The 17495-nt window shown below is 35.3% G+C and overlaps 1 protein-coding gene across 1 annotated transcript; it reads left to right on the top strand.

The window, feature by feature from the left end:
* Positions 1-789: 789 nt before the first annotated feature.
* Positions 790-17306, top strand: LOC145137204 (uncharacterized). Its single transcript, XM_079071343.1, has 22 exons — positions 790-1313; positions 1939-3040; positions 3124-3192; positions 3295-3519; positions 3658-4389; positions 4483-5077; positions 5166-5263; positions 5576-5713; positions 7551-8373; positions 8487-8890; positions 9071-9426; positions 11031-11245; positions 12080-13002; positions 13120-13714; positions 13824-13879; positions 14659-14711; positions 14864-15354; positions 15925-16082; positions 16168-16368; positions 16453-16588; positions 16707-16864; positions 17125-17306. The coding sequence occupies exons 1-21, from the start codon at positions 862-864 to the stop codon at positions 16730-16732; spliced, it is 7848 nt and encodes a 2615-aa protein (XP_078927469.1). The 5' UTR covers positions 790-861; the 3' UTR covers positions 16733-16864; positions 17125-17306.
* The last annotated feature ends 189 nt before the right edge of the window (positions 17307-17495 follow it).

Here is a 17495-nt window from a genome sequence, read left to right as displayed (position 1 = left end):
GTAGGGGATGTGTGGAGTCGACAATGAGAAAAAGACACAGATGAAAAATTAAGAAGGAAACATAGTCTTAAGCCATATGCCCAAACCTAAGTTGCATAAAGACAATACATATTTATTTTAAGTTTTAAAATATACACATGTTAGGCTGGTTTCAGTTCAATGAGTCGGTTTCTGTTTAGTTTTACATTTTGGGTTGGTTCGCAAAGTACAAACCGAATCCAAACCAAATTTTTTGGTTTTAAAAAATCCAAACCTAAAACCGATGGTTTGAGTTTGGGTTCGATTATTTGGTTTTAGATTTTGTTGGTTATTTGGTTTCAATTTTGCTTACCTTAATTGATATGGAGATTTTAAAAGAGATGAGAAGGACGAGGAGATGGAAGGGCAAAAGATTATTCAATCATTAAAAAAAATCAATAACAAGAAAATAATAAGTTAATATTAAATATATAAAAGTAAAAGTAAGGATACATAATATAAAAGTAAAATAGTAATTTTACATTTATTTAACAACTTATTTAATATGAGAAAATAAACAATATAAATAATGGAGACGTGGTTCAAAACGAACCTAAACCGTAGGGATGAAATTGACAATAAAAACTATTAGGGACCTAAACCGTAGGGATGAAATTGACAATAAAAACTATTAGGGACCCAATCCGTTATTTATGTATAAACATAGGGATCATTATGTCATTACTCTAGAATTTAAGTTGTCTTGTATAGCAACTTTATGTTCTTTAAATACAATATATATTCAGCTGGAATCCTGTGCTAGAAATTTGAGTTGACTTCATCTTCCTATCCTTTCAAATCCATTTCAAAAGTTCAATTTCTTTCGGTTCTTCATCCAGTATTATGGCTTCTCCCGGTGCTTATAACGTTTTTTTAAGCTTTAGAGGCGAAGATACTCGTAATGCTTTTACGGATCATCTTTATGACGCATTAATCCGAGCAGGAATTGTTACTTTTAGGGATAATGAAGAAATCAGGAGAGGTGAAGAACTGCAGCCGGAGATCGAGAGAGCAATTAAAGGATCTAGGGCTTCAGTAGTTGTATTCTCAGAGAAGTATGCAACTTCAACTTGGTGTCTGAATGAGCTTGCGTTGATCCTCCAGCAAAGGAGGGAGTGCAATCATTTCGTTCTACCTGTTTTTTATTATGTCGATCCTTCTGATGTGAGGAAACAAACGGGAACTTTTGCTATAGAAGTCAAAGCCTCTTCAAAGAGGTGGACAGATGAAAACGTGAGCCTGTGGAAAAAAGCTCTTAAAGAGGTTCCTGATTTAGCAGGCATGGTTTTGTCTGGGTATGCCTCTTTGTCTCTTCCTTTTTAAAAGAACTCAGAGCTTTTAGCTGATAAATGTATCAATACTTTAACCTATGAATCGGTAACAGATCTTTGTTTACAGAGTAGTTCGGAAAAGTGGGTGAAAAAGTGTTTGATGGCTACATTTTTTTTTTAATTTTTAATTTTATATGTATTTCAAATATCTAATGGGATAGACTATAAAGTATAAAATACGGTGATATTTCCTCTTTTTATGTCAATAAATCTACAGCTTAATGCTTGTTGGTACATCGCATACATGTTTGAATCTTAGATAATTAAGATAAAAATAAAAATATCGTGCCTTTGAACAGAATTGTGGGCCTCCATTATTTGTTTTATTGGTATTTTAATAATGTATTTGCAAATAAATTGGAAAAGCTTCTCTCCACTTGGAAATGCTGTGATCCATTAAAAATTGAACTTTTATAATTTTTGGGAAATTAACTTCAATGGTAAATCGGTAATCAAATTTAAACATATACCGATATACTAGTAACACGTTAATTTGAAAAATTGATTATTCAATATTTTCATTTAATTATATCAAAGACTCTGTAACTTCCTTCCCATGAATTTGTTCATTTTTCTCATGTTGTTCCAGGTCTGAAGCAAAGTTTGTGAAGGAAATTGTTGACATCATTTACAATAAACTGGAACGCAAAGAAGTTAGTCTTCCACAAAATATAACTGGGATGGCTACTCGATACGAAGATATCGGTGTGTGGTTAAATCAACAGGATGTTGAATTTTTAGCAATTTGCGGGATGGGTGGAAGTGGCAAGACAACACTGGCCAAATACATCTACAATTCAAATTGGAAAACTTATGAAAACATGAGTTTTCTTGAAGGCATTAGAGAAAAATGTGAACAGCCTGATGGTATGCGTGTGCTACAAGAACAACTTCTCAAAGGTATTTTAGGTGGCAAGAAGAGAAAAATACCTAGTGTTTCGGAAGGTACATGTAAGATTGAGGAGGCCTTACAGACAAAAAGGTCGCTTATTGTTCTTGATGACATTGTTGAACGTAGTCAGTTAGTTGCTTTACTTGGAACTGGGAAGATTAATCCACTAACCAAGATTATAATAACAACAACCAGAGAAAATACAGATGATTGGTTTAAGTTCACGGACCGGAGGTGTCAAGATTATGAAATGAAATTATTGAAACCTGAAGAATCGTTAGAGCTTTTAAGTCGTCATGCTTTTGGTTCAAAAGTTCCCATGGAAGGTTTCAAGGAGGTTGCAGAACAAGCGGTACAATATTGTGAAGGGAATCCGCTGGCTCTTGAAGTGTTGGCTTCTGCTCTGTCCCAAAAAAATACCATCTTACATTGGAAAAGTCAATTGAATACACTGGAAAAAGATATTCATTCTAGAATTCACAATGTACTTATAATGAGCTACAAGTCATTATCGCTTGTCTTAGAAAAGGAGTTGTTTCTGCATATTGCTTGTTTCTTTGTTGGCAAAGACAAGGATTATGTGGTAAAGATATTGCAGCATGATTACGATGCAGCATCTGGGATCACAAGCCTATCCAACAGATGCCTTCTTTCTGTTTCACCAAACAACAAACTCATGATGCATCGGTTGCTTCAAGAGATGGGGAAAAACATAGTTCGTCAAGAATCAAAATTCCCTGAACAACGTAGCAGAGTCTGGCTTAGTAGTGACTCTTATAAGATATTGATCAAGGGAAAGGTAATATGCTTCTTATATGTATATTTAATAAAGCTTACTTTTACCTGTCACACCCTTTTATTTTATTTTTTTTTTCCTTTTAGGGTTCAGAAACTATGGAAGGTTTAGCACTTGACATGAAAATACTAGAAGAACAGAATTTTGCTTTCAAGGTAATACAGAATCACTAAGAACTGATGTGTGTGTGTGTGTGCTATATTTAAACACACACACACACATTTATTTCTGGATCTGATAGTTTGCTAAATCTGCAGTCATCAAACCTCAAGACAGATGCACTTCAAAAGATGGATAGACTGAAATTGCTCCAACTAAACTTTGTGCAGCTCACTGGGTCCTACGATAATCTTTCAGATGAGTTGAGATGGCTTTGCTGGCTTGGATCCGATTTAAGAACCATACCCTCTGACTTATTCATGGGAAACTTGGTGGCTATAGATATGAGCTACAGTAAATTGGAAGTATTTGAACCCCCCATGGTAGGGAGTCTGATTCTGATATCCTCTTATTTATTTATTTATTTATTTATTTATTGCATATCCGTTTAGCTTCTTGGTAATTCTGCTTTATGAAGACAAGGAGTGCTACATTAATTAATCTTATTACTTTTGCAACAGGTTCTTCCGTCACTGCAGATTCTGAATCTTACAGACTCGCACAACCTACGTGAAGTCCGCAACATGTCCATGATCCCTCATCTAGAGACTTTGATTCTTTGGAACTGTCACAGTCTGGCTCGTGTTTGTGAAACAATTGGAGGCCTGACAAGTCTTGCACTACTGAACATGACAGGATGTAGAAACCTGTGCAAGAGTGAGCAAACAGAAGCTTCTACCTCTGGTGGAGGAGTTGCAGAACAGCCTACCTTTTTCTTCCCACCTTCATTACACCGGTTATTCCTCAAGGATTGTGATCTTGAGTGTACTGATTCGTTTCCTCTGAGTTTTAGTGTTCAACTATCTTTGCAGTACATGAATTTAGGCAATAGTCTATTTGAGTTTCTGCCGTGTTACGACCATCTTAAAAATCTTCGGGTCCTTGACTTGAGTTTATGCTCAATGCTTAAACAGCTTCTTTGTCTCCCAAGTACACTTGCAGAATTGTATGTATACTATTGTAAGTCGCTGGAGGAAATTAGTTTCCAATCACATCGATTCACATTGCAAGAGTTTGGTTATGAAGGATGTATTAGTTTATTAGAAATTGAAGACTTTATCAAATTGGTGCCTGTAGCCAAACTTGAAGAAAACGATTTGGGACATATGAAGTGGCTAAAAAAATATCAAAATCATGAGGTGTGCCTGGCTGGTGATGATGAGCTCACCAAAGACAGAAGTTCGTGTGTGCAGGTATGTTGTTTCTCTCTTAAACTCATGCATGAGCACACCTACAAACTGATTATATTATATGTGACTGATTTCCTGTGCATTTGCATGACACAGATGTTGTATGAATTCAACATAATGAGCACATCTCTGCCAGACATGGAGGATCCAAACATGAAGCCTACTTATGTATCAGAGTTATCATCTTTGTCCTTTGACGTGCCTCCGCCTCCCAAAAATAGGAGGCTCAAAGGACTTGATGTAACTTTTAAATATAAAACAATATCAGGTGAGGATGATGATGGGTTATGGTTCTGTAAGATCAGTACGAGCAATGGTGTTGGTTTGATGTACAACCCCAAAGTCTTTGGTAAACCTGAATCTGGTGAAGTTGGTATATGGTTAAGCTATTGGCCAATTGGAAATGCATTGGCCACTGGAGATAAAGTCAACGTCTCCATCGCTGTGATCAGTGGATTGGAGGTGCATGAATGTGGTGTGACCCTTGTTTATACTGATGATGAGGAAGCTGAGGAAACCTTGGAAAATAACATGGGATTGGTAGAATCTCTTGGAGGAGGTTTGTCTGGATTTCAACTAAGCACAGGAGCTTACTATCTTTGTCGCAGTGATTTGTTTGAGTTAATGGAGGCTGGTAGACTGACTCCTGACTGGTTTAGTATTTTAGTTGGTGATACCATTGACTGTACAGGTATGTCCGCTCTTTTCAACGCTAATTCTGGGCATTTAATTTGTAGTCAGATTTATTATGAAAATAAAGAAAGTTTATATTGATACAGAGGTACGAGGATGGAGAAAGACAGGTCGACCTACACAGTTGAAACCATCATTTACTGAGTTAAAGTTTGTTAGATGCATCGTCCATGGTCCTGAATCGGTACATTTCCTCTTATTTTTTTTTTTGGGTGGGGAGGGGGATCATTAACTCGTTACATGAATAATATGGAGGGCCTACATATCTTCTACTCTGCCTATGCAGTTGGTATAAGATGAATTGGACCTTTGTGACTTGGTTTTATCATAATATATCTATAATTCAAATAGATTTGATATACATCTCAAATCCCTATTTCCTTTGCATTATACATATGATTCTGTTAAGTTTGATTAGATAGCAATGTGTGTTTGCTATGTTGTGTAATGATTGGGTTTTGCTAATCTGGCCCTGGTGTTTATGAAAAATAAATAGGAGGACATTTACAAGATTGCAGAGATGTCAAAATCATCTTTTGTAGATAAAACATTGGACTTCACATCAAGCCTGCTTGGGGAGACCATCATATCTTCCACATCGTCTAAATTTAGTGAAAGTGAAACAAAAATAAAGGTAACTGAGTATTACATTTAGCATATAAAAGAAAAAGAGCTTATTTCTTTCCTTGTGCTGGAAATTAACTCACTCCCAGTAACACACATATTTACAACAAGTACATGTCTGAAGCAAGCTGCATTTGTTGACAATGAACTTGGTAGATAAAGTGATGAGTTTAGGAAAAGCTTTAGGGTGTGTTTACTTACAAAAAAATGGGGCTGAAAATTTTTCCAAGAAAGAAAATTTTGAAAACAAGTTTAGTTCAACAATTTTTCTAAAATTTTTCATTTTCCGTTTTCCAAATTTACAAAGAACTTAGAAAATTTTGGAAAACCGCTAATCATTGTTTTCCACATTTTTCTAATTCCAAAAATTTTCCAAAATATAAACACACGCCCACCCACCCCAACCCCACCCACCTCTACATACCCCCACCCTAACACCCCCACAAATACACACACACACACACACCCACCCCCCTAAACACACACACAACCACCCCCATCCCCATAAACACACACACACACTACCACTACTACCCCCACAAAAACACACACATCACACACCACCACTACCGTAAATTCTGACCTACCATCACATCCACCACCACCCCATCACTGCCATCACCACCCTGTCACCACAGCCACACCGCCGCCACCACTAGCACCACCCCACCACCATCACAACTGTATCCATCATCGCCACCACCGCCTCCACCCCGCTGCCACTACCACATCCACCACCACTCCACTCCACCCACCCCGCCCACCCCCACCATACCACCACTACCGTTTTCTAAAAATGAAAACCGATAGAAAAATACACATCTAAACACATATTCTAATTTTTTGAAACCAAAAATGAAAAAGGAATAAGTATTAACTAAACGCGTTTTCTAAATTTTTTAATGAAAACTGAAAACTGAAAACAGAAAATGGGAAATGAAAATTGTTTTTCCGTAACTAAACACAACCTTAACCCTTTTATTCTCCTTCTGAATTAAATGCCCAAAAAAACCATGGAACTTCACTTTGAATCTGGCTTTTGTCTTAAAGTTGTAATAGATTTCTTCTCAAACTAGAACTTTTTGGGAAATGAATTTGACTTATGAGATCAATATGTTTTTCTCATTTTCTTACATCTCCCTCCATTTTGCTTACATGCATGCTAGTACATTTGGTTCTTTAAAGAACCATACCCTTTTCACATGACTAAAGAGTCTGCGAACTTTCACTTTTCACATAGTTTTTTTTTTCTTAATTTGATTGCTCAACACATGGGCCATTAAGAACAATTCAATCAAGTTAATGGGAACTACATGAAAAGTGAACGTTCGCTGACTCTCAGTCATTTTCTTTAAAAATCCAATTGTACCGACTCTAAGCAAAATGAGGAGAGAAGTATAAAAATGAGAAAAAATATACAGATCCTGTAAGTCTATTTCTTTTCCCAAGAGTTCTTGTAGTTTGAGATAAAAATCTATTTCAAAGTGGAAGTTTATCCGTATTCTGTAAAAAATATTATTTATTGCTTTATTTTTCTTTGGGTTTGTTATGTATGACGTTCTGTCATCTCACAAGGACCCTAGCTCTGTTTAAATGATAATAGCTCATAAATCTGATGGCCATAACATTCTAGGCATCGGATGGAATAACTAGCAGAAGCAAACCGGATAGTCAGACTCCTTTAATATCTTATGTAGACTGTGTATACATATACATATGCATATGCACATGTATACACATACACACACACACACACACACACATATATATATATATATATATATATATATATATAAAACTAAATCCATCTATGTAATCTTCTTCTGCATGTTTTATACTGATTTCAGAATAAGCCACAAGAGATGCTTATGCTCCTATATGTAACCCTCTCCAAACTATCTGAAATGGTAATGTCTGTTGCACAAAGCACAACCGATTTCAAGGCTGAACTGGAGCTACTGATTGACACCTTACAGATAATAACACCGATCTGTTATGAGATTGTGAAGGTCTATGGAAAACTAGATCATACAGAGGCGGAGTGCAAGATGTTCTTATATGACATCCAAGAAGCAAAGATGTTCATAAAGTACATCCAAGAAGCCAATAAAGTTTTTGAAAAATATCCGCAAGTAAAAAAGAATGTTATCAAGAAGTCCAGTTACTCACAAAAGCTAAAAGATGTGAACGCTAATTTGCAAAGATTCTTTCAAAGCGAAGTTCAAGCAATCCGGAGTCGGGGCATTACGGAGATGTTTTTAGGGGTGAACGATGATTATAGTGATTCATTGTCAATGTCTACGATGACAAGTTGGATCGGTGATTACAGTGATTCATTGTCGATGTCTACGAGAACAAGTTGGACCAGTGATTATAGTAGTTCAAGGTTGATGTTTTTGAGAACAGAACAATCGCGACATGAAATCTTAAAACGAGAAAAGTATGGTTGGCGAGTTCCTGCACTTCCAGATGGAATTGTGGCGTTTGACGAGCCATTGACCAAGCTGAAGGGTGAGGTTTTTTCAGGAATTGATTATTATTATTATGATGATGATAATGATGGAAGTTCGATGGATAGTGGTGGTCGATCAGTGCTGGTTGTTTCCGCTGCTGGTGGATGTGGGAAAACTACCTTGGTGAAAATGCTATGCCATGATCCCGAAATTCGTGGTAATCCATCACATTTGTGAATCATATATATATATATATATATATATTAAATGTAGAAAAAGTATTAGTCAGTTTCACTTGCTTGATGCTATTGTCTCTTACAATTTGGACAGAAAAATTTGGGGAGGATATCTTCTTTGTGACGGTTTCAGACACACCCAGTTATATGGTGATTGTCAATGATCTCTTTAATCCAAATTCCTCATCCCTGCAAGTTCTGTTTCAAAGCAATGAAGATGCAAAGAGTGAACTGGAGAACTTTTTAAATCAGAAAATATCAGGTCCCATGCTTCTAGTATTAGATGATGTGTGGTCTGAGTCGTTTATTGATAACTTTCCATCAAAGAACAGAGAATGCATGATTCTGGTTACATCTAGGACCGCCTTTACGAATTATGATGTGTTTCGATTTGACCCTTTGAACGAGAAAGATGCAAAAACTCTCTTTTGCCAATCAGCATTTGATAAAGGCGGGCGGATACCTAGTCAAATTATTGATAAGAACCTTGTGGATCAGGTAATCATGTGTTCTATTCTTAAAATAAATACAAGTTTCAATTCCAGACTATATCCATTAATTGGTTCTTTCTGCATCAAGTAAAAAAGAAACACAATATTATTATAAGTACCATATTTATTAAGTCTTATTAAGTAAAAAGGAAACAACATGTAACTTTTTTGTATCCCTTGCATGCAGATGGTAAAATGTTGTAAGAGACATCCATTCACCCTTTTTGCGGTTGGCCAATCCTTAAAAAGGGAGGATAAGTCTATCTGGAAATTTATGCTAAAGTCATTGTCTGAAGGTAGGTCGGTTCTAGATTTACACAAGGATGTACTTGTCGATCTGGAAAGAAGCTTTGAGGCTCTAGATGATGACTTAAAGCAATGTTTCTTGGATTTGGGGCTATTCCCTGAGGATCAAAGGATCCCGGTTAGCACCCTCTTAGATGTGTGGGTGCATTTGTACAACCATGATGCTGGTGGCATTGATACCCTCGCCAAGGTCAATCAACTTTCTTACGAAAACCTTGTCGATTTTATGACCACAAGGTACGCATTTGACCTACTCTATTTGTGTTACTTTTCACCCTTTAAGTCATCTGGGAATCTTCTAAGAGCGTCTCCAACTCACCCCCAAATCCCATTTTTCCCTCGATTCTTCTCGTACCCTACCCCATTTCCATCTCCAGTTTTTGAGATATGAATAGTGTTCCTCTATTCATTTCTTCAAAAAATGGAGGTGATGTTTCAATTGTCAGTTTTAGTCCCTTTCTTTTTTATTTTATACATTTGTAGTTTATTTTTATCTATTAATTATAATTTAAATGTAATATTTAATACTCCTCCGTCCCAAAATTATTATCCATCTCTTTTTTTTGGTTTGTCCCAAAATAATAGTCCACTTCTAAAAATAAATAACATTTTTACCAAAATACCCCCTCATTATTACTTAACCAAATAAGCATTTAATGGAACATTAAATGCAAAGTAAGGACAAAACTGTTATTTTATTGAATAAAGTTAATGGTAATTAATGTTTCCTTAATCTGTGTGTAGACAATTATTTTGGAACGGAGGGAATATAATATCCTGTTATATATTAAATTATATTAATTAATCATAAATGTAAAGCTTAATATTTATGTATTGAATTCATATAAAAAATTTAATGCATATTAAAAATTTGTAACACGGTAACATCTTTTATAAAAGGTTATAATTTAAAAAGACTTTTTCATATATAGTTAATGTCGATTAAAAAAATAAGTCCTTTTCATATATACCGGTCCGGTCCGATATTACTAACGTTTTTTGGGTCCGGTCTGGTTCTTATCCGAAAACTACAAATTGAAAAGCATTGGAACCGGGATCCGGCCCGATTATAGGTACTTCTGGTTTGATCTAGGGCCAGTTTTGTTTTGTTTTGTTTTTTTTTTCGGGTCCGGTCTACGAAATACATTAGTAGTGTTTACAAATATATTTGTAATATTTCTAAAAGATGTATGTATAATATTTATCTATAAGTGTGTTATAAATATACTCTTATTTATTTAAAAATTATTCTTAATAAATTAATAATTAGTTCAAATTCATTATATATTAATATTTTATTTTGTTTTAATTTTATGATAACATAATTGATAATATTATTGTAATGAAAAAAGATAGAATATATATTTGTTAAAATCTAATGAATAGAAGGGGTGTGTTTGACAATATATATATATATATATATATATATATATATATATATATATATATATATATGTGTGTGTGTGTGTGTGTGTGTTACAAAAAGGGAATATACTAGAAATATACTTTTTAGGGTAAAAAATGGGGTATAGAATGGAGTAGGGTTGGAAACGAAACACTATTTACCCTATTTTTTACTCTATTTTTGGAGGAAAAAATGAAGATAGTCTAAGAGCAAGTACAGTGCGAGCTTTTATATTTGCTTTATGGTCATAAATTTTTTTTTAGAGAAAGCTTTTCAACCATTCCGGTAGCCTTTTCACTCTGTAACTTTTTCCTCAATTTTTACTACACAAGCCTAATCAAATAAGCTTTTCCAATATTTTTTTTGCTTTAGGTATTTTAATTTGATAATTACGTATCTAATTTAATTGTTATAGACTTATCCTTGAATATTTTAGGTTTTGGAATGATTCAATCGCAAGAGTTAACTATTGCGACCAACACTTGGTCACACAACATGGTTTGTTGCGGGAGCTTGCTGTTCATTTGAATAGCAGATTGTCCTTAGAACAAAGGAGTAGATTGATTATAAATGCACAAGGAGAAGACCTGCCCTCATCAATTGAAAAAGTCCAAGAACCTATGCAAGCCCGCATATTGTCTATTTCCACAGGTTTTTATTCTCACAAATTTAAGCCCCCATGGCATGGCATAAATGGTTCCCCGAATGATATCTTTGCAGAAACCTGTGAGGGTTAGCCACAATTAATTCCAATGTGGATTTGGCTCCTTCCAGGCAATGAGCTTTATGCAATCCATCTAGTGGGCCATTGTGTAACTGATTTACACCTCACATGATGCTCGTGGGGCACTGTGGGCCAGCTCAGTGTTGTGCTGCAGGAAGAATAACCTTCTTGCAGATTCATTCATGATATTGGATGGATCGTACCCCCTTTGTTTAAAAAACGTGGTGGTTACGTTTTGACCTTTTAACTTTACAAATAGAACACATAATTTTTTTTTTGTTTAGTATATATTTGTTCCCAAAAAGCTAAATGCAAGAAATGTTTTTATTTTATTTGCTTGTTATCGCATCCTACTTTCATTTCTTTCTATTATGTCACGGTGCTTTTGTTTTTTTTCTTGTTCGGGTATCATACTTTGAAAGGTCTACCAATTATAGCATTGTACTTTCAAAAAGTTTTCTATTAGCACATTGTACTTCGAAAAATCTGCCCAGTTATAGCAGCGAAATTAAAAATGCTTTGTATTTTGGCTGTCATTACTATAATTGGAATAGATATCAAATACAATGCTGGAATAGAAAGAAATGATATTAAAATGCTTTAATAAAAACATAAAATAAAAAATGTGTTTGTATTTATTGCATTTAGTCCTTCCCAAAATAATATTAATCTAAGAATAGAGAAATGAAAAGTTTATTAATATTTATTGCATTTATTGGTGTATTATCTTTTCTATTGATCGATTACAATCTTTATTGCAGGAAAGTTGTTCTTGTCGCAATGGTGCGATATAAATGTCCCTGACCTTGAAGTTCTAATCTTGAACTTAATGTCAAAAACATACACTTTACCCCATTTCTTAGCGGGATTGCCAAAATTAAAGATTCTAAGCATTACAAGCCACAGTTTACACCCTACAGAATTTGAGAATTTCCACCTTCTAGGATCTGCACGCAATCTAACAAGGATTAGATTTGAACGTGTGATGATACATCCATCTATTTTATCACTGGAAAACCTGCAGAGAGTATCATTCATAATGTGCAAAATCAGCAATACTTTTGAGAAACTCATCCCCAATATCTGGCCACAGTTATTTGAGATCGAGATCGATTATTGCCAGGATTTAGTCGAATTCACAGGGGCATTATGTAACCTTATCCACCTTAAGAATATTAGCATCACAAATTGTAATGAGATGTGTGGATTTTCTGAAAATTTTGGGAATTTGACTAATTTGGAAATACTTAGTCTTCGTTCTTGTACGGAACTGGAAAAGTTGCCTGAATCAATATGGAGACTTGAAAAGTTGAGTGTTCTTGACATTTCAGATTGTTTGAGCTTGAGTGGGTTGCCGGAAAAAATGGGGAAATTGAGGGGTTTAAGGAAGATTTATATGAAAGGTTGTAGCGGAGTACATGAGCTGCCGGAATCTGTGGAGGACCTGTCTCATGTACGTGTCGTATGTAATGAAGAAATAGCTTACAAATGGCGGAAGTACACTAATGTGGAGATTGATTTGGTGGAAGAAGATCAATTAGAAACCCATGTCAAATTGGAGCCTGTAGGCAGACTTGAAGAAAACGATTTGGGACATATGAAGTGGCTAAAAGAATATGAAAATCATGAGGTGAGCCTGGTTGGTGATGATGAGCTCACCAAAGGCAGAAGTTCATGTGTCCAGGTATATGTTTTTCTCTCAAACACATGCATGAGCACACCACACGCACATCAATAAAGTACCACCTACAAACTGATTATATTATATGTGACTGATTTCCTGTGCATTTGCATGACACAGATGTTGTATGAATTCAACATAATGAGCACATCTCTGCCAGACATGGAGGATCCAAACATGAAGCCTACTTATGTATCAGAGTTATCATCTTTGTCCTTTGACGTGCCTCCGCCTCCCAAAAATAGGAGGCTCAAAGGACTTGATGTAACTTTTAAATATAAAACAATATCAGGTGAGGATGATGATGGGTTATGGTTCTGTAAGATCAGTACGAGCAATGGTGTTGGTTTGATGTACAACCCCAAAGTCTTTGGTAAACCTGAATCTGGTGAAGTTGGTATATGGTTAAGCTATTGGCCAATTGGAAATGCATTGGCCACTGGAGATAAAGTCAACGTCTCCATCGCTGTGATCAGTGGATTGGAGGTGCATGAATGTGGTGTGACCCTTGTTTATACTGATGATGAGGAAGCTGAGGAAACCTTGGAAAATAACATGGGATTGGTAGAATCTCTTGGAGGAGGTTTGTCTGGATTTCAACTAAGCACAGGAGCTTACTATCTTTGTCGCAGTGATTTGTTTGAGTTAATGGAGGCTGGTAGACTGACTCCTGACTGGTTTAGTATTTTAGTTGGTGATACCATTGACTGTACAGGTATAATTAATTCCCTCTTGTCCAAGTTACTTCTGGGCATTATTAATAGTCAGATTTGTTATGAAAATAAAGAAAGTTCATATTAATTGTCACATGCACATTGGTACAGAGGTACGAGGATGGAGCAAGACAGGTCGACCTATGCAGTTCAATCCTACAATAAAGGTAATTGATCATTAAATTTAGTCTACAAAAGTAATGAATTTAAATTTTCCTTGTTGGAAATTAACTCTCTCCCATCAACGAAACATATTTACAACAAATTCGTGTCTAAAGCAAGCTGCATCTGTTGATGATGAAGTTGGTAGATAAAGTGATGAGTTTAATATTTCATCACATACGTTTCTGGCTTTTCCCCGGGTCCCAAACACGGCCTATATATGAAAGCTTCAACTCCTTTATTCTCCTTCTGAAATAAATGCCCAAAAACCCCATCAAACTTCACTTTGAGTCTTAAACTTGTAAATGGTCGGTCTATGCATGACATTAAGGAAGTCTGACTATCCTTTTATTCTTCTGTTAGTTATTCCATCCAATGCCTTTAATTCTTTGGCCATTACCTTTATGAGCTATTGTCATTCAAATAAAGCTAATGTACTTATGAGCTGATGGATCCTCATACATAACGAATGAAATAATGCAATCAATAACATTTTTTTACAAATGGCCACGAAACTTCACTTTGCAATAGATTTTCTTCTCAAACTAGTACTTTTGGGAAATGAATTTGACTTATGAGATCAATATGTTTTTCTTGTTTTCTTACTCTCCCTTCATTTTTGCTTACATACGTGCTGGCACATTTGGTTATTTAAAGAAAATGACAGAAAGTCAACAAACTTTCACTTGCCTCTACTCTAGATGAAAAACAACTAATCATCTTAATTATTTGCTTTATCATATGAAACTTCAATTTTATGAACACTTAAAATTCTTTCTGATAGGTGCAAGATGGGGTGCAGCTTGCATTTCAAACGATGTATGGTGAATCACAAAGGTTGTTCCTCATTTTCATACTATATATTTCTATTATAAGATTTTGATGCATGCTTTAGCATAAGATGAATTTTACAGTCTGTGTGTGTGTGGGCAACAGTTTATTTTTATTTGGCATCTGTAATAGTTGTGCATTTCTTTTTTCATTTATAGATCTCCTTCTGGTGCACTTGCATCGCATGGTACAACATCCCTGCAGCTTCGTTTCCAGACTAGGCTGCTTCCCATCTTTTTTACTGGACAAAAGATAGAATCTGAGGACAAGAGTGGTATAAAAGTAGTGTTATTTGATGCAATTTCTAATCAGATTGTGTCATCTGGACCCTTATCTTCACAGAAGATAGTTCTTGTTCCTCTTGATGGTGATTTTCCTTTTGATGACCATGAAGATTGGTCTGAGAGTGATTTTGATGCCAAAATTATATATTCAAGAGATGGCAAAAGTCCGTTGCTGAGAGGGGATTTGGTGGTGACGCTGAAAAATGGAGTTGCTGTTTTAGGTAATGTAGTTTTTACTCATTATTCAAGCTGGAGTAAGAGCAGGGAGTATAGGTTAGGGGCAAAAACCAAAAATGCAACTCCTGGAGTCAGAATTAGAGAAGCAAGAAGCCAAGTATTCATGGTAAAAGACAAGCGAGAAACATGTAAGCCCCCATTTTATGTTTATATATCTTTTCTACCGTCTTTACGTTCTAAAACTTTTCTATTGATAATGATACAATATTCTTGACTCAAAGGGAACAGTAATTCATATGATTATACCACCCCTTTAAGACTATTACAATATGTTCAAGTTGAATAACCTCGTGCCTGTCCCTTTTTGATTCAGTTTAGTCCACAAAATCTGGTATAAAACATTTTTGTGGTAGTCAAGTCAACAACTTCTATTAGTATGGATGTAGGGTCAGATGTCACACTTATTCCGTAATGGGGTAATAAATCAGTAAATTTCTGTCAGAAAATCTAGTAATGACTTATAGATTACTAGTTTTACACAAGGACATGTTGTTATAAGTTTTCATCAAATCACCTATCAGATTTTGGGACTTCGAAGATTGATGTCCTCCATTCCTACATGTGCCTTTTTAGGTCGAGGATGGAAGTAACCACCCGTCTCCTTTTAATGTTGTCATCATTTGCTAGGAAACGAGACTTTGATACTTAATATACCTTACATTTCTTGCTAATGCCTTTTTTTTTTTTTTTTGATTCAGTATACATGAAGCATAATACTCCAGCATTGAGTGATGCCACTTGGCGCTTGAACAACATAGCAAGAAGGGGGGATTTGTATCAACGATTGTCATCACACAAAATAAATACTGTGAAAGACTTTCTACAAATGTATAATACTGAGTCCTTGCTTTGTCGGGTAAGAGATACTTCATAATTCTTTTTCCATATATGTTTTTATGAACTTGTCTGGAATGATTATAATTTTAATTTGGATAATAAAGCTACTTGGTGGGCCGGATAGCGACAAGTGGAAGAAGATTATCAAGCACGCAAAGGCATGTGTTTTAGACGAGAAGCTGTACATATACAACAGTAATAAAGATAGGATTGGTATTTTGTTCAATTCTGTTATGGAGGTTGTGGGTGCAACCTTTGATGGCGAAAATCATCTCTCCATGAATGAGCTTACTGATTCCCAAAAGGTTTGTATTTCATACCTCAACTCTTTCTAGTAAAACCCTAATCATTTTTTAGCATAAAATAAATTTTTGTAGTATGTTTTGCAGTCTATGGTGGAAGCTTTAAAGGAACAAGTTTACAAAAATTTGGAGGGGATGTTACCAATAGATGATTTATCAGTGGTGGCAGCTCCAGTGCTAGCAACTAACCTTCATGGTCACCCTCTTAGAACTGCTAGTTTAGGTAAGCAAGATGCTGTACAATGTACATTTACCTTTTTTGTGCTATTGTAATCATATGTGGGATCTCTAGGGGTACATCTGGTATAATACTATTTGTGTCTGTTGATTATTTTGTACAGATCCTGCAAAGAATGGCAAAGTTTGATCCGTTTTCTAATTTCCCTGAATAAAGAAAGGAAGATCTGAGGGGAAGAAGCTTATTTTGCACTACGCCTTCGGCAGCCTCTGTCGGTGCCGCCTCGCCTGCGATTCGTCGGCCTCTTAATTTCCAGCAGCAGTATGAAAAACCCTTTCTTTTTCCCCTTCTTGCGCCATAGTTTCCATGTTTGTTTTGTTTGTATGATGTCTTTTGTTATTACGATTGATTACTTTTGCAAACTGGTTCTGAGGTTTTGTTCATAGATTCATTACCTATCATTCAAGTAACATGATTGTTTAATTGTTTTAACATTTCATAGAAAGAATTCATCTTATGCCCTTTATTGAAAAACTTTAAAATATAGGTAATATTAATTGTTTTAAATGTTTTTCTTCTAGGTGTTCGATATAAATGGGTGTTTGTGGGTGCTTCAACAGGTTAATCGGCACGAAAATAAAGAAGAAATGAACCAAGAAAATAAAGGCAACTGTAATTTTCTCTGACATTTGAGTTTATTTTTTGAATAAAACATTCCAACTATGTTACTCTCTTACTGATGTAATGATGAAAACTTTATCAACTTTTTCCATATATACATATGCGTGAAATATTATGTCTTCTAATAACAAACAATTCTACTACAATAAAGATTGATCATATCTATAGTATTTGTCTTTTAGTTAGAAATGAATGGAAGAACGAGATGAATGTGATCAACGATCACAGAGAGGATATTGGAACGGATATTTCTTAGCAGATAGTCATTATC

The sequence above is a fragment of the Lactuca virosa genome, chromosome 9, assembly GCF_052849685.1.
Source record: "Lactuca virosa cultivar CGN04683 chromosome 9, Lactuca_virosa_CGN04683_v6, whole genome shotgun sequence".
Classification (NCBI taxonomy): Eukaryota; Viridiplantae; Streptophyta; class Magnoliopsida; order Asterales; family Asteraceae; genus Lactuca; species Lactuca virosa.
This window is presented reverse-complemented; position numbering and strand designations above follow the sequence as displayed.